The sequence below is a fragment of the Tursiops truncatus genome, chromosome 11 (assembly GCF_011762595.2).
Source record: "Tursiops truncatus isolate mTurTru1 chromosome 11, mTurTru1.mat.Y, whole genome shotgun sequence".
In the NCBI taxonomy this organism is placed as follows: domain Eukaryota; kingdom Metazoa; phylum Chordata; class Mammalia; order Artiodactyla; family Delphinidae; genus Tursiops; species Tursiops truncatus.
In genome coordinates, this window is record NC_047044.1 from 72,173,987 (window position 1) to 72,193,220 (window position 19,234).

A 19,234-nucleotide genomic window follows, 5' to 3' on the forward strand; every position below is an offset into this window, starting at 1 on the left:
AGAATGTAAGTTGGTGCAGCCACTGTGGAAAACAGTATGGAGGTTCCTCAGAAAACTAAAAATAGAATTACCATATGATTCAGCAATCCCACTCCTGGGCATATATCTGGACAAAACTATAATTCAAAAAGATACATGAACCCCTGTGTTGATAGCAGCACTATTCACAATAGCCAAGACATGGAAACAACCTAAATGCCCATCAACAGATGAATGGATAAAGAAGATGTGGTACATATATGCAGTGGAATACTACTCAGGCATAAAAAAGAATGAAATAATGCCATTTGCAGCAACATGGATGCAACTAGAGATTATCATACTAAGGGAAGTAAGTCAGAAAGAGAAAAACAAATACCATATGATGTCATTTATATGTGAAATCTAAAATATCACACAAATGAACTCTTCTATGAAATGGAAACAGACTCACAGACAGAAAGAACAGACTGGTAGTTGCCAAGGGGGAGGGGCTGGGGGAGGGATGGAGTAAGAAGTTGGGATTAGCAGATGTAAGCTTTATATATAGAATGGATAAACAACAAGGTCCTACTATATAGCACAGAGAACTATATTCAATATCCTGTGATAAACCATAATGAAAAAGAATATCAAAAAAGAATGTATAGGGGCTTCCTTGGTGGTGCAGTGGTTAAGAATCCTCCTGCCGATGCAGGGGATGCGGGTTCGTGCCCTGGTCCGGGAAGATCCCACATGCCATGGAGCGGCTGGGCCCGTGAACCATGGCTGCTGGGCCTGCACGTCTGGATCCTGTGCTCTGCAACGGGAGAGGCCACAACAGTGAGAGGCCCGCGTACCGCAAAAAAAAAAAAAAAAAAGTATAGGGACTTCCCTGGCAGTCCAGTGGTTAAGCCTCCATGCTTCCAATGCAGGGGGTGCGGGTTCGATCCCTGGTCAGGGAACTAAGATCCCACATGCCACGCAGCGTGGCTGAGGGGGAAAAAAAAAGTGTGTGTGTGTGTGTGTGTGTGTGTGTGTGTATCTGAATCACTTTGCTGTACAGCAATGATCAACACAACATAGTAAATCAACTATACTTCAATAAAAAGTAAAAATAGGGTTTCCCTGGTGGCACAGTGGTTAAGAATCCACCTGCCAATGCAGGGGACACGGGTTTGAGCCCTGGTGTGGGAAGATTCCACATGCTGTGGAGCAACTGAGCCCGTGCACTACAACTACTGAGCCTGCCCTCTAGAGCCTGCAAGCCACAACTACTGAGCCCACCTGCCACAACTACTGAATCCTGCACGCCTAGAGCCCATGCTCCACAACAAGAGAAGCCACCGCAATGAGAAAGCCCACACACAGCAACAAAGACCCAATGCACCCAAAAATAAATAAATAAAATAAATAAAATTTTTTAAGTAAAATTTTTAAAAAATCGAGTGAAGGAAAAGTATAATAATGAGAAAGTGCCTCCCCTCATTCTCAAAGGGTTAATAACAAGATTTGAGCTGTAATGTGGAACACTTGAGCTAACTAAAATGGAGAACTTTCACAAGGAGTATTAAGTATCAAAGTTGTGTACTCTTTTTGAGAGGATTTTAATTTTTCTTAAAGGATTACTATTTTTATTTTTGGGGGGTACTTTTTCCTTTTTTTTAACAACTTTATTGGAGTATAATTCTTTACAATGTTGTGCTAGTTTCTGCTGTATAACAAAGTGAATCAGTTATTTGTATACATATATCCCGATATCCCCTCCCTCTTGCGTCTCCTTCCACCTTCCTTATCCCACTCCTCTAGGTGGACACAAAGCACTGAGCTGATCTCCCTGTGCTATGTGGCTGCTTCCCACTACCTATCTATTTTACAGTTGGTAGTGTATATATGTCCATACCACTCTTGCACTTCATCCCAGCTTACCCTTCCCTTTCCCTGTGTCCTCAAGTCCATTCTCTACATCGGCATCTTTATTCCTGTCCTGCCCTTAGGTTTCTCAGAACATTTTTTTTTTTCAGATTCCATATATATGTGTTAGCATACGGTACTTGTTTTTCTCTTTCTGACTTACTTCACTCTGTATGACAGACTCTAGGTCCATCCACCTTGCTACATATAACTCAATTTCATTTCTTTTTATGGCTAATATTCCATTGTATATATGTGCCCATCTTCTTTAACCATTCATCTGTCAATGGACACTTAGATTGCTTCCATGTCGTGGCTATTCTAAATAGTGCTGCAATGAACATTGTGGTACATGACTCTTTTTGAATTATGGATTTCTCAGGGTGTATGCCCAGTAGTGGGATTGCTGGGTAGTATGGTAGTTCTATTTTTAGTTTTTTAAAGAACTCCATGCTGTTCTCCATAGTGGCTGTATCAACTTACATTCCCACCAACAATGCAAGAGGGTTCCCTTTTCTACACACCCTCTCCAGCTCTTACTGTTTGTAGATTTTTTGATGATGACCATTCTGACTGGTGTAAGGTGATACATCATTGTAATTTTGATTTTGCATTTCCCTAATGATTAGTGATGGTGAGCATTCTTTCATATGTTTGTTGGCAATCTTTATATCTTCTTTGGAGAAATGTCTATTTAGGTCTTCTGCCCATTTGTGGATGGGGTTGGTTTTTTTTTCGATATTGAGCTATATTAGCTGCTTGTATATTTTGGAGATTAATTCTTTGTCAGTTGCTTCATTTGCAAATATTTTCTCCCATTCTGAGGGCTGTCTTTTTGTCATGTTTATGGTTTCCTTTGCTATGCAACAGCTTTTAAGTTTAATTAGGTCCCATTTGTTTATTTTTGTTTTTATTTCCATTTCTCTAGGTGGTGAGTCAAAAAGGATCTTGCTGTGATTTATGGCATAGAGTGTTCTGCCTATGTTTTCCTCTCAGGGTTTTATGGTGTCTGGCCTTACATTTAGGTCTTTAATCCATTTTGATTTTATTTTTGTGTATGGTGTTAGGGAGTGTTCTAATTTCATTCTTTTACATTTGGCTTTCCAGTTTTCCCAGCACCACTTATTGAAGAGGCTGTCTTTTCTCCATTTTATATTCTTGCCTCCTTTATCAAAGATAAGTTGACCATATGTGCATGGGTTTATCTCTGGGCTTTCTATCCTGTTCCATTGATCTATAGTTCTAGTTTTGTGCCAGTACCATACTGTTTGGATTACTGTAGCTTTGTAGTATAGTCTGAAGTCAGGGAGCCTCATTCCTCCAGCTTCGTTTTTCTTTCTCAAGATTGCTTTGGCTATTTGGTGTCTTTTGTGTTTCCATACAAATTGTGAAATTTTTTGTTCTAGTTCTGTGAATAATGCCATTGGTAGTTTGATAGGGATTGCCTTGGATCTCTAGATTGGTTTAGGTAGTATAGTCATTTTCACAATGTTTATTCTTCCAATCCAAGAACATGGTATATCTCTCCATCTGTTTGTATCATCTTTAATTCCTTTCATCAGTGTCTTATAGTTTTCTGCATACAGGTCTTTGATCTCCTTAGGTAGGTTTATTCCTAGGTATTTTATTCTTTTTGTTGCAGTGGTAAATGGGAGTGTTTCCTTAATTTCTCTTTCAGATTTTTCATCATTAGTGTATAGGAATGCAAGAGATTTCTGTGCATTCATTTGTATCCTGCTATTTTACCAAATTTACTGATTACTCCTTCTAGTTTTCTGGTATCATCTTTAGGATTCTCTATGTATAGTATCATGTCATCTGCAAACAGTGACAGTTTTACTTCTTTTCCAATTTGTATTCCTTTTATTTCTTTCTCTTCTCTGATTGCTGTGGCCAGTACTTCCAAAACTATGTTGAATAATAGTGGTGGTGATTTTATCATGAATGGATGTTGAATTTTGTCAAATGCTTTTTCTGCATTTTTCAAGATGATCATGTGGTTTTATCTTTTTTTTGCTGATGTGGTGTATTTCGTTGATTGATTTGCTTATGTTGAACCATCCTTGTGAACTTGGGATGAATCCCACGTAGTTGTGGTGTATGAATTTTTTAATGTGTTGTTGGATTAGGTTTGCTAATTTTTTGAGAATTTTTGTGTCTACATTCACCAAAGTTGTTGGCCTGTAATTTTCTTTTTTGGTGGTGTCTTTGTCTGCTTTTGGTATCACAGTGATGGTGTCTTCGTTAGAATATCTTTGGGAGTGTCCTCTCCTCTTCAACTTTTTGGAAGAGTTTGGGATGGATCAGTGTAAGTTCTTCTTTGTATGTTTGGTAGAATTCTCCTGTGAAGCCATCTGGTCCTGGACTTTCATTGGCATTTATTCTAAAATATCAGAATTTCTTCAGAGGAAGTTGTCCTGGTAAATACTTGGTACTGATTTTCAACCCTGAAATAAACAATAAATGACAGGCATGAGTTGACCTTTGGTCCCATTAACAAAACTAAGTCATGCTACTGAGTACCAAATAAGCCCGGACAGGCTTGAAAGAAAACAGAGAAAAGGAAAAAAAGATAAAGAGCTGTGGGGTGAAAATGAAAGGGAGAGAGTTATCAGGAGGAAATGGTGGCAAATAATAGGTGCCTCTGATAGTAGTAAACAATCATTTCCAGAGTAAAAATTGAGCTAGGAAATAAAATTGTTGAGTATAATCAGAAAAATATTTACTGATTTTTTTTCCTTAAGAAAATGGTCTCAAAGTTACTAGGTTAAATACCTACTCTAAATTTGTCAGATTAAGCATACTTACTTTTGTAGGGTCTTCGATCAATGAAATTCCATTAATTGTGATTAGGTACTCACATTGTTGATAAAATTATCTTCTCAATAAATGTTTGCCAACAGGATTGTGACCTGTTTGATAGTTAGCTACTATGTGTAATGTATTTTCTGTGTTAATTAGTCAGAACCTTGTCACCAAGAATGAACCTGCGTGCTGCAGGAAAGTGCATTCAGTAAACTGTCTTATTTTTCCTCTGCCTCATATTCACGATTCACCCATCTGCAATAAAGCATATTGTATTATGAGCAGGTATCAAAAAATCTATTTTAAAATCTAAGAAGAGATGTAGAGAACAAATATATGGACACCAAGGGGGAAAAGGGGGATGGGATAAATTGGGAGATTGGAATTGACATATATCCATTATTGATAATAAAATAGATAACTAATGAGAACCTACTGTATAGCTCAAGAAACTGCTCATTGCTCTGTAGTGACCTAAATGGGAAGGAGAGCCAAAAAAGAGGGGATATATGTATACATATGGCTGATTCACTTTGCTGTACAGTAGAAACTAACACAACATTGTAAAGCAACTATACTCCAATAAAAATTAATTAAAAAAGTAAAATCTAAGAAAATATGAAATTCTAGTCTGAAGAGGGGTAATGACTTCTTTTTTGCTTTATTATTTATCACCATTAATATTGTCATTTTTCTCTTTTGCTCCTTTAAAATTGTTAACCTTGCAGCTCATATTGCCCAAAGAAAGATTTATAATTCAAAATGAAAAATTTTAATGTATTTGTGCTTATTTTTAAGACCAAAATATGCATTGCTGGATGAATGCACCAGCGCTGTCAGCATTGATGTTGAAGGAAAGATATTTCAGGCTGCGAAAGGGGCTGGAATTTCCTTACTTTCTATAACACACAGGCCTTCTCTTTGGTAAGTGTTTCCAATGCTCATTTATGATAGATGATTTTTCTTTATATTTCTGAAAGAATAACTTTGCCAAAGTTTTTACTATAGAGCATAAGACATTTCAGTTATTTTCTGCCTGTATTTCTCTTAACGTTAAACTATGTCTAAAAGAGTAAAATCAATCTCAAGCTAAAGGATGAAGTTTATGTATTTGATAACATATGACAGAGATTAGTGATCTTTTCTGTATACTTCTGAGTAACTATCTTTAGGCTTTTAAGATTTCCAAAAATTTGACTGCCCAATGGGTGGGACCTTACCAAAATTAAATTGAAAACAATGTATTTCTATGTCAAGGGAAAAATTGAAATGTGAAAATACTGCTATTAAAATATGAGAGCTAAAATAAAAGTAATGGAAGAACAAAAGGTACACCAAACCTAACATTATAACAATAAATGTTTTGAAAATTATCATCACATTCCAATAATTCTGCAAGGAAGTAGAAAAATCCACTGATTTTTTAAAACTGAAACAGTCATTATTCCATAGCATACACTGGGAAAGAATATATTACATAATTTACATCATCTTTTTAGTTCTTTTTTAAATATCCAGGAAAAAGAAATACCACAACTTGATATCCCTCCAAATGATTAAGTTGGAGAAAGCACAGGAAAATAAAGCATGGTTGTTTTTGCTTTGTTTTAAGGAAAAATGAACAAAAATGTTTTATAAATAATATTTCATAAAACTAATGGGCCCTCCCATCAGGAAACTTGCACAAGCCTCTTAGATAGCCTCATCCACCAGAGGGCAGACAGCAAAAGCAAGAAGAACTATAATCCTGCAGCCTGTGAAACAAAAACCATGTTCACGGACAGATAGACAAGATGAAAAAGCAGAGGGCTATGTACCAGATGAAGGAACAAGATAAAACCCCAGAAAAACAACTAAATGAAGTGGAGATAGGCAACCTTACAGAAAAAGAATTCAGAATAATGATAGTGAAGATGATCCAGGACCTCAGAAAAAGAATGAAGGCAAAGATTGAGAAGATGCAAGAAATGTTTAATAAAGACCTAGAAGAATTAAAGAACAAACAAACAGAGATGAACAGTACAATAACTGAAATGAAAAATACACTAGAAGGAATCAATAGCAGAATAACTGAGGCAGAAGAAGGGATAAGTGACCTGGAAGACAGAATGGTGGAATTCACTGCTGAGGAACAGAATAAAGAAAAAAGAATGAAAAGAAATGAAGACAGCCTAAGAGACCTCTGGGACAACATTAAATGCAAAAATATTCGCATTATAGGGGTCCCAGTAGGAGAAGAGAGAGTGAAAGGACCCAAGAAAATATTTGAAGAGATTATAGTTGAAAACTTCTATAACATGGGAAAGGAAATAGCCACCCAAGTCCAGGAAGTGCAGAGAGTCCCATACAGGATAAACCCAATGAGAAAGACTCCAAGACACATAGTAATCAAATTGGCAAAAATTAAAGACAAAGAAAAAGTATTGAAAGCAGCAAGGGAAAAACGACAAATAACATACAGGGGAACTCCCATAAGTTTAACAGCTGATTTCTCAACAGAAACTCTACAAGCCAGAAGGGAGTGGCATGACATATTTAAAGTGATGAAAGGGAATAACCTACAACCAAGATTACTCTACCCAGCAAGGATCTCATTCAGATTCGATGGAGAAATCAAAAGCTTTACAGACAAGCAAAAGCTAAGAGAATTCAACACCACCAAACCAGCTCTAAAACAAATGCTAAAGGAACTACTCTAAGTGGGAAACACAAGAGAAGAAAAGGACCTACAAAAACAACCAAAAACAATTAAGAAAATGGTAATAGGAACTTATATATCAATAATTACCTTAAACATGAATGAATTAAATGTTCCAACCAAAAGACACAGGCTCGCTGAATGGATACAAAAACAAGACCCATATATATGCTGTCTACAAGAGACCCACTTCAGACTGAGGGACATGTACAGACTGAAAGTGAGGGGATGGAAAAAGATATTCCATGCAAATGGAAATCAAAAGAAAGCTGGACTAGCTATACTCATATCAGATAAAATAGACTTTAAAATAAAGAATGTTACAAGACACAAGGAAGGACACTACATAATTATCAAGGGATCAATCCAAGAAGAAGATATAACAATTATAAATATATATGCACCCAACATAGGAGCACCTCAATACATAAGGCAAATGCTAACAGCTCTAAAAGAGGAAATGGACAGTAACACAATAATAGTGAGGGACTTTAACACCTCACTTACACTAATGGATAGATTATCCAAAATGAAAATAAATAAGGAAACAGAAGCTTTATATGACACAATACACCAGATAGATTTAATTGATATTTATAGGACATTCCATCCCAAAACAGCAGATTACACTTTCTTCTCAAGTGCACATGGAACATTCTCCAGAATAGATCACATCTTGGGTCACAAATCAAGCCTCAGTAAATTTAAGAAAATTGAAATCATATCACGCATCTTTTCTGACCACAATTGTATGAGATTAGAAATCAATTACAGGGAAAAAAAAGTAAGAAACACAAACACATGGAGGCTAAACAATACGTTACTAAATAACCAAGAGATCACTGAAGAAATCAAAGAGGAAATCATAAAATACCTAGAGCAAAATGACAATAAAAACATGACGATCCAAAACCTATGGGATGCAGCAAAAGCAGTTCTAAGACGGAAGTTTATAGCAATACAATCCTACCTCAAGAAACAACAAACATCTCAAATAAACAACCTAACCTTACACCTAAAGCAACTAGAGAAAGAAGAACAAAAAAACCCCCAAAGTTAGTAGAAGGAAAGAAATCATAAATATCACAGCAGAAATAAATGAAATAGAAACAAAAGACAGTAGCAAAAATCAATAAAACTAAAAACTAGTTCTTTGAGAAGATAAACAAAATTGATAAACCATTAGCCAGACTCATCAAGAAAAGGAAGGAGAGGACTCAAATCAATAAAATTAGAAATGAAAAAGGAGAAGTTACAACTGACACTGCAGAAATACAAAGCATCCCAAGAGACTACTACAAGCAACTCTATGCCAATAAAATGGGCAACCTTGAAGAAATGGACAAATCCTTAGACAGGTATAACCTTCCAAGACTGAACAAGGAAGAAATAGAAAATATGAACAGACCGATCACAAGCACTGAAATTAAGACTGTGATTAAAAATCTTCCAAAAAACAAAAGCCCAGTACCAGATGGTGTCACAGGTGAATTCTATCAAACATTTAGAGAAGAGCTAACACCCATCCTTCTCAAACTCTTCCAAAAAATTGCAGAGGAAGGAACACTCCCAAACTCATTCTATGAGGCCACCATCACCCTGATACTAAAACCAGATAAAGATACTACAAAAAAAGAAAATTACAGACCAATATCACTGATGAATGTAGATGCAAAAATCCTTAACAAAATACTAGCAAACAGAATCCAACAGCACATTAAAAGTATCATACACCATGAGCAGGGATGCAAGGATTCTTCAATATACGCAAATCAATCAATGTGATACACCATATTAACAAATTGAAGAAGAAAAACAATATAATTATCTCAATAGATGCAGAAAAAGCTTTTGACAAAATTCAACACCCATTTATTATAAAAACTCTCCAGAAAGTGGGCCTAGAGGGAACCTACCTCAACATAATAAAGGCCATATATGACAAACCCACAGCAAACATCATTCTCAATGGTGAAAAATTGAAAACATTTCCTCTAAGATCAGGAACAAGACAAGAATGTCCACTCTCACCAGTACTTTTCAAAATAGTTTTGGAAGTCCTAGCCACAGCAATCAGAGAAGAAAAAGAAATAAAAGGAATACAAATTGGAAAAGAAGAAGTAAAACTGTCACTGTTTGCAGATGACATGATACTATATATAAAGAATCCTAAAGATGCCACCAGAAAATTACTAGAGCTAATCAATGAATTTGGTAAAGTAGCAGGATACAAAATTAATGCCCAGAAATCGCTTGCATTCCTATACACTAATGATGAAAAATCTGAAAGAGAAATTAAGGAAACACTCCCATTTACCATTGTAACAAAAAGAATAAAAGACCTAAGAATAAACCTACCTAGGGAGACAAAAGACCTGTATGCAGAAAACTATAAGACACTGAGTAAAGAAATTAAAGATGATACAAACAGATGGAGAGATATACCATGTTCTTGGAGTGGAAGAATCAATATTGTGAAAATGACTCTACTACCCATAGCAATCTACAGATTCAATGCAATCCCTATCAAATTAACAATGGCATTTTTAACAGAACTAGAACAAAAAAACCTTAAAATTTGTATGGAGACACAAAAGACCTGGAATAGCCAAAATGGTCTTGAGGGTCAAAAACAGAGCTGTAGGAATCAGACTCACTGACTTCAGGTTATACCTCAAAGCTACAGTAATCAAGACAATATGGTACTGGCAGAAAAACAGAAATATAGATCAATAGAACAGGATAAAAAGCCCAGAGATAAACCCACCCACCTATGGTCAACTAATCTATGGCAAAGGAGGCAAGGATATACAATGGAGAAAAGACTGTCTCTTTAATAAGTGGTGCTGGGAAAACTGGACAGCTACATGTAAAAGAATGAAATTAGAACACTCCCTAACACCATACACAAAAATAAACTCAAAATGGATTAGAGACCTAAATGTAAGACCGGACACTGTAAAACTCTTAGAGGAAAACATAGGAAGAACACTGTTTGACATAAATCACAGCAAGTTCTTTTTTGATCCACCTCTTAGAGTAATGGAAATAAAAAGAAAAATTAACAAATGGGAACCTAATGAAACTTAAAAGTTTTTGTAAACCAAAGGACACTACAAACAAGACAAAAAGACAACCCTGAGAATGGGAGAAAAAATTTGCAAACGAATCAATGGACAAAGGATTAATCTCCAAATATATAAACAGCTCATGCAGCTCAATATTAAAAAAAACAAACAACCCAATCCAAAAATGGGCAGGAGAAAAAAAAAACCTAATGGTATTTTTCCTTTTTAAAAAATTATGATACCATTTTTATCATTCCCCTACTTTTTTCTTGATTCATCATCATAATAATAGTTGCTAATGCCGATTCAGCACCTATTCTATTCCAGGCTCATTTTATTTAAGCCTAATAACAACACTATAGAGTACAGGTAGTCTAATTATTCCCATTATACAGATGAAGAAACTGAGAGCTAGAAAAATGAGAAAAGTAATTTACTGTGATCATACTCCCTATACTCTACTATATTGCTCTACGTATTTAAGGAACTCAAAATGTATCTCATGCATAAATCATAAAAACACTTTTTCATTCACACTGAGTTCTATCTCTACATTCGCATTTCTATTTCATAAATCAAAATCTTTTCCTTTGACAAGTTAGTAACGATATAATGGACTCTATATGCTTTGGCCTCCTATTTCCCAAGGGACAGGAAGGATTCTTCCTCTCTCTCTGACTGGAGCATTCTTTGGCATGTGGCTGATCACATTTATGCCAAATCTGTCATTATATACACGACTTCAAACCTAGACTAAGTAGCAAGCTTTATTTGAGTTAAAGCCTTTGGGTCTTTGAAGCCTTTCCAGACCCTCTACCTTATAGAAATGTTTACTTTAAAATTGTGAGTAAGCTGAGCATTCCATGCAGATCAGGCTTTAATTGTTCAACCTTCTTTGACTGAATTCTACTTCTATAGAGAAGATAATAATCTATTTCACACTTTATTTAAACATTCATATTTTTCATATTTTTCTTTCCTCAGATAGTTTACCTGAAAATAGAGGATTTCATGAAGTGACCCTTTCTACAGAATTTTGTAGTTTGTCTCTCTGTTGTTAAAGAATTAATTAGCATCTGGAGTGATAGGACCCTGATTTGCCAGTCTCCCCAGAGGCAGTCTGGATCTAGTCCAGGATGAGGTAGAGTCCATGTCAATGAGTGTGATTGCTCTGATTTCCCCTTGGATAAAACCAATAGGAACTGGTTTAAGACAGTCATGACATATGCCTGTGGAACCAGGCCAGATGAACTCTTGAGTCCTTTCTGGCTCTTAGTCTTGGTGTTTTTCTGACTTTTATCAATGGGTTTATTATGCCTTCCTGTCATTTAGTTCCTATTCAAGTAGCCTAAAGAGGCATTGGAAGCATATTCAGCCATTTTTTTCTTAATTTAAGAACAAAGAAGTTTTTGTTGTTGTTGTTGGTATTGTTGTTTTTAAGACTTTTTTTTAGTTTTAGGTTCACAAAAAAATTGAAAGGAACAGAAATATGCCTTATACTCTCTGCCCAAACATGCATAGCCTCCCCCATTATCAACATCCCCCACCAGAGTGGTATAATTGTTACAATTGATGAACCTATACTGACACATCATTATCATCCAAAGTCCATAATTTACATTAGGGTTCACTTAGTGTTGTGCAGTCTGTGGGTTTGGACAAATTTATAATTACATGTATCTATCATTATAGTATTATATAGAATATTTTCACTGCTCTAAAAATCCTCTGTGCTCTGCTTATTTATCCCTCCCTCCGCAACACCTAGAAACCACTCATCTTTAATGTTTCCACAGTTTTTCCTTTTCCAGAATGTCATATACCTGGAACCATACAGTATGTGGCCTTTTCAAATTGGTTTCTTTAACTTGGTGATGATAATCATTTAATTTTCCTCCATGTCTTTTCATGGCTTGCTAGCTCATTTCTTTTTAGTGCTGAATGATATTCCACTGTTTTGATGTCACAGTTTGTTTATCCATTCACCTACTGAAGGACATTTGGTTGCCTCCAAGTTTTAGCAATTATGAATAAAGCTGTTGTAAACATTCATATGCAGGTTTTTGTGTGGACATGAGTTCTATCAAGTCCTTTGGGTAAATATCAAGGCATTCCGTTACTGGATCATACTGTTAAGAGTATGTTTAGTTTTGTAAGAAACTGCAAAACTCTCTTCCAAAGTAGCTCTACCATTTTTCATTACCACCAGCAATGAAAGAGAGTTCCTATGGGTCCACAGCTTTACATTTGGTGTTGTCAGTATTCTGGATTTTGTCCATTCAAATAGGTAGGTAGTGGACAATTTTTTAAACAAATAATAAAATCAATTTTATACTTTCTAACAAGAAAAACATGTTTTTAATTGCAGCTACCCATAGTATATTTCCCCGTAAACTGAAAAGCGCATTAGTTCTGCTTTATGAACTAGTTTAGTCATTTTACGTTGTAGAAACCTATTATTTCTGATTATCCTTTCTTCCTACATGAAATTCTTATTTTACCTGAAAAGATTTCAGAAAAGGAAAAATATATATTATATTTTCCTCCATAACAACAAATGGGTAATTGTTGATTGTAAAGATGAAAATCAATACCAGTATCAGAAGAGGTCAAAAATTATAGAAGTTTATTAAATTATCTGATTCTTGAATAGAATTACAGTTTTATAATTATCACTATCCAGTGGTTTATCTTATTTGTGTAGAATGTCTGCAGATTATTTCCAATGAGGCTCTGTTAAAATAGTAGTTTCTTTTAAATTCCTCTGACTAAGATAAACTCTGAAATATTATTTTAGCCCATGATATAGAACACACCTTTGAATATCAGGTCATGAAACACCTATACAGTTTCTTCCCCCATGTAAAAACCAAATAATGTTGTAGGACCAGAGTGATGAGCCAAACCTCCAATATAAATTGAAGATGGAAGTTGCTCAAGATCTGAACTACTGTGTTTTAAAATTGCTCCTGGTTGTAGATCAAAGGTTAGGAAAGCCCAAGAGAAGTTGAGAATGTAATAAACAAAATGATTTTTTTACTATTATTTCTCTTATATCACCATCCTTCTTTTGTTTTTCCATTACTTTTGTTTTAGCTCTCATATTTTAATAGCACTTTTGTCACATTTAAATTTTTTCCCTTGATTTAGGAATACATTGTTTTCAATTTAATTTTTGTCAGGTCCCACCCATTGTGAGGTCAAATTTTTGGAAAACTTAAAACCCTAAAGATAATTACTCAAAAGCATATGGAAAAGATTAATCTCTGTCATATGTTATCAAACATATGAACTTCAGCCTTCAGCTTGAGAGTGATATTTACTCTTTTAGACATAGTTTAACTTAGGTTAGCTTCCCCATCTTACAGCATGTTGAAACCACCCAAACAAAATGGGATGAAACCCAAATTTCTATCAATTGGTGAATGGATAAAATGTGTATACAATAGAATATTATTCAGCCATAAAAATGAATGAAGTACTAACACTACAACTAGATGAACTTTGAAATCATTTTGTTGGGTAGAAGAAGTCAGTCACAAAAAGCCACATTTTGTATGAGTCCATATATATGAAATGTCCAGAACAGAAAAATCCATAGAGACATAAAGGAGATTGGTGGTTGGCAGGGGATGAGCAGAAGGAGAAATTGGGAGGGACTGCTAATGTGTATGAGCTTTCTTTTTGGGGTGAAGAAACTATTCTGGAATTGGATAGTGCTGATGGTTGCATGAGCTTGTAAACATACCAAAAATCATTGAATTTTACATTTAAAAGGATGAATTTATGGTATATGAATCATATCTCAGTTTAAAAATGGAGGTAAAAGCTATTTGATATACCCCCACTGATCATAGTAAATAATGACTGATGAGAGCTTAAAAGAGGGCAAGAAGTGAGAAAAACTGTAAGAGAAAAAACTGAGGACACATAAGAACATGTGCCTCTTCAGCATAGTGACAAAATGCAGTGGCTCAGCCATGCAAGGACAGCTCTGCCAGATTACCCTTTTTACACACACCCCACAATTCCCAGAGATTGGTGACCTTAGCCTTCATTTAGGAGAAGGTGAACTGCCTTCTGTCTCATCAATAAAGTCATCTCTATACCTCTCTGAAGTTCCTAATTATGAACTTGAGCCATGAGAAAAGAGATTAAATTATATGAAAGCATGGAAGTATTGATAGCTGAAGATTTCTATCAGTTCCTTTTTTTTAATGTTTTAAAACTTTAATTTTTGAGAAATTTTTATTTATGTTGACTAACTCATTCCCAAAGGATAGTGTACTAATGAATTGGTATTGTATTTACTTTATTTTTCTTAGTTATTTTTTTAATAGCCTTTTAAATTTTTACTTTCTTCCCTCTGCTTCCTTTCCTTATTCCCATTCTAAGTGTGCTTTGATATTTATTCATACTGGGCTATGAATATAAATAAATGCAACAGTATGTCTTCCTTTGCAATTCATGTATATTCACAATATAAAATAAATTTAATACAAGCAATAGAACTTCCTAGAGGCTAGACTAATGACTTTTGGAGTAAAAAAATTCACAATATTTTACCTCTTGAGGGATTCTTGAAAATCAAATGTAAAATAGGCACCTTACTTAAAATTTGCCTTTGGATATCAATTAGAATGATAAATCTATAACTAAAATGGCTTTTTGTAATTATTGCTAATAATATTATTTCATTTTGATTATGCAGGAAATACCACACTCATTTATTACAGTTTGATGGTGAAGGAGGTTGGCGCTTTGAACAATTGGACACTGCTATTCGTTTAACACTAAGTGAAGAAAAACAAAAGCTAGAATCTCAGCTAGCTGGAATTCCCAAAATGCAGCAGAGACTCAATGAACTATGTAAAATTTTGGGAGAAGACTCGGTGCTGAAAACAATAAAAAATGAAGATGAGACCTCCTAATTTATTTTGACATGTTTTAAAAGTTAATTTTTAGTTAAAGGCTCAGAGACATTTATAGGGCATGCATTGTGTTAAGCTAAGCACAGAGGAAAAAAAGACAGCAAGAAATGTTTTATAAGATTTTAGCATCAAGGAAATATAAGATCTGACTTTTCAGAAGAAAATAAACGAATGCATTATGTAAGATTCGTCATTATGGCTTATACTAATTCCTAGTGAAAGCCTAATTCACATGTAAAACAGGATTTTCTAGGTAACTTCATAATGGATACTAGATTTGCTAATGTGTATGTGTTGTGTCTGAAATTCTTAACAAACATGGGACATATCTTGAGAATGGACAACTTAAGAGCAGTGTTTGGGTTGAAACAAGGTGATAAAGTTAGAAGTTTGAGTAACATTTCTATCCATTTATGGTTTTTAGATTTAACAGCTAGAATTCATGTTCCTTTATTGCTAGTGGTCAACTAAACCTGTGTACAAAACCTCTAACAGTTTGATAAATAATTTCAATACGAAAGAAATTCTTTTAATGGCAGTGGTTGAAAGAAAGAAGCATGGCTATACTTCTTTTATATGTATAAAGTATCCTATTTTTAATTTTAGATTTTGAGCATCTCATGGGCACATAAATTCATTTTAATGAGAATCTTACATATTTGTTAATAAACTTTCATTTTGAAAAGAGAATTGCCAATACAGAAAAGGAGTATCCAAACAATGTTTGTCTCAGCCTGTTACTTTACTTGGAAGGATTATATATTGCAAATTCTGTCCAGAAATACTTAGCTTGTTTTTGTCCCCAAAGGAGGAGTCCACCACATTTTGAAAATAGCAGTGCTATAATAGAATAGAGGGATTTTCAAAATCATAGTAGTAATAACATACATTGGAATAGTACTTTATAATTTACAATCCTCACTTACATCAATTAATTTTAATACTGTGGCAAACTTTTGAGGCAAATATTTTTTTTCCTAGTTTGCTTTTGAGAAAATTGACACTCAGATTTGCTCTAATCATGCAGTTTATTTAGGGGCAGATCCAGGGGTCAAATGAATTTCCCCTGTTTCCCTGGTTCAGTGCTATTTTCAGTATTATCCTTGAAATTCAACTGGGCTATAATAGCAATAAAAGTTAGATGAGATGTTGAAAAGAGAATAAATTTAGTAATGTTAGTGTTATTGTTATTTGATTATTGTTTACAAGGTATGGAAATTTAAGTACAAAATGGAAAGGTTATTGATCTGTGGTTTAAAATAGGTCAGGAGGGCTTCCCTGGTGGCGCAGTGGTTGGGAGTCCGCCTGCCGATGCAGGGGACACGGGTTCGTGCCCCGGTCCGGGAGGATCCCACATGCCACAGAGCGGCTGGGCCCGTGAGCCATGGCCGCTGGGCCTGCACGTCCGGAGCCTGTGCTCCAAAACGGGAGAGGCCACAACAGTGAGAGGCCCGTGTACCGCAAAAAAATAATAATAAAATAGGGCAGGAAAGTTAGCAAATCTTTCAGCACCTATGCACTCATATGCAATATTAATGTACCCCTACAGTCAGCATTCAGAAGGGGAATTGTGTTATAAATCAATTTAATATTTATTGAACATAATGAGAAAGAATCTGTATGGAATAGTCATATGAAATAAATCTTATATATTCGATTGCCTTGGAGTTGGAAGTATGAGAGCCAGGACTACCATTTTAATCTCCTACTGCGTATGCCACCATGTTTATAGGCCAGAGAAAATGGAAATGCTGTTGTTAGTGGTTTAGGATTTTATTTGCATATTTAGACACAGCCATAATAGATGCTAAGTCAGTGATTCTCAGACTTTTTCAGCTGGTAGAGTACCTGTATGTCGTTCATGATGCTTGTAATAGAACATGTAATAGAATCATGACATTTTCATATTTTCAATTCTTCCATGCTAAGACATTTTTATTATCAATAAATGTAACCACCTTATGTGAAGGAATGTAATGTAAAATCAAAACCAGTACATCTAAGTTTTTCTGTTAGTATCATTAGCTGTTCATTTATTCATTTGTCAGTTACTACTACTTCCTATTAGAAAAGTGAGGCAGACATCAAAGGTTTAAAAAAAAAGCATGGAACGAAAAATTAAACTTGATAAAAATTATTCATTAATCTAAGTTCTATATTAGCAGTTATTCAGTTTATACGGCTGTAGGGAAAATTCTGGGGCAAATAGCTTAAGTTAATTTTTAAAGATATAAGAAGAAAATGAAAAGTCCTCATTTGAAACATGTACATAATTTTTATGCCTTAATTTTCTTAATTTGAAAAATAAAGCTTTTAGGAACCAATATATTGTGTTTTGAAACTTTGAAAAGCATGCCAAAACAAATATTAGATTTTTAATTAGCCCTTATTTAATATACCCTACCAACTGACTGAAGTAAAGAACTCATTATTTATAATGTACAGGTTTCAAGGATGTTTAAAATTCTTTATTAAAAGCTATACACACTGCAGTTTAAATGTTAAAGTTCTAAGAGAAACATGTTTCTTTTTTTTGTTTTTTTTTTTTTTTTTGCGGTACGGGGGCCTCTCACTATTGCGGCCTCTCCAATTGCGGAGCACAGGCTCCGGACGCGCAGGCTCAGCGGCCATGGCTCACGGGCCCAGCCGCTCCGCGGCATGTGGGATCTTCCCAGACCAGGGCACGAACCCATGTCCCCTGCATCGGCAAGCAGACTCAACCACTGCGCCACCAGGGAAGCCCGAGAGAAACGTGTTTTGCATGCGCTTTTTTGTGCCTGTTTTTTTTTTTCTGAATTTTCTTCCATGACCAATATCCTCTAACTTGCAGGGGAAAAAAATCTTTAATTTGAACTTGTATTTATGTTTCATTTAACTGTTTACAAAATGGTCCAATGAGTATACCATATTTTACTATTCTTATAGTTATATTTTGTGAAAAATGTGACAAGAGTGAGAAATGAAGTAGCCATCTTTGAATATAGATGAGGAAAGGAAAAAGAGAGAATATTTCAATTTTCAAACAAGTTTTACCATGTTATCTATTTTCCCCAATTATTTTGACTTCCGTTTGTTTTGTTTTGGTCAAAAAGAGCTGTAAGTTTATAGAGCTTGATTTTTAAATGTGCTTTTTTTGGTTAACTTATAAACTTGGAAAATAAGTTGCATTCTATGAAAATGTTGTGTTACATTTCTACAGCATGTAATGTTATGCCAAGCATGAGTCTAAAATAGTGTGCATTCTCGTCGACAAGATAATGTGTAAAAATCTTTCTCCATTAATCTCAAGGAGAATGATATATCTTGAAATTCAACCCGAGTTTACATTTGTTTCCAAAGGGAATGGTTTTCCCTTGATAGTAATTTAGTTTTTGTGTCAAATTTTGTTCTTCCAGTAAAGGTATAAATGAACATGTTAGTTTTTTTTGAGACTTTGCTTCCAAATATAATTTCATATTTGGCAGTAGTTTTAGCTTATTAAAACCTGTTTGGAATAGTTTTTTGATTCCATAAGCCTAGAAAAATTTGTTACACATTGGAACACCAATCCAGAGAATGTTACACACTTCTGAGATATGCATAAAATGGTAATGGTTATTAAACCATCGATTAAAAGAGATGTCTTTGATATAACTACTTTATGGGCAAAATTATTTTCATTTAGAAGTGTAAAGTACTTTCACATAACCCAGAGTATTTACAGGTCTGATGATTTACATTTAGGTATGATTAAGAGTTGTAATGTTTGCCACATGAGCACTTTCAGGTGGATGTATAAAATATTTTTATTAAAAGCATCCCTTCTTCATTGCTGGTACCTTTCCTGATTACCAAGTACAAAACGGCTTTATAGTTTTTAT

General features: G+C 34.8%; 1 protein-coding gene across 1 annotated transcript in view; it reads left to right on the forward strand.

The window, feature by feature from the left end:
- The window catches only part of ABCD2 (ATP binding cassette subfamily D member 2), an 80,206-nt gene extending 61,199 nt beyond the window's left edge, over positions 1–19,007 (forward strand). Inside the window, exons 9-10 of the mRNA XM_033865646.2 lie at positions 5,476–5,601; positions 15,155–19,007. Of these exons, the coding sequence (XP_033721537.1) occupies positions 5,476–5,601; positions 15,155–15,374 (346 nt within the window). The 3' untranslated portion in view covers positions 15,375–19,007. The remainder of the gene's footprint in view (positions 1–5,475; positions 5,602–15,154) is intronic.
- Positions 19,008–19,234: the final 227 nt, after the last annotated feature.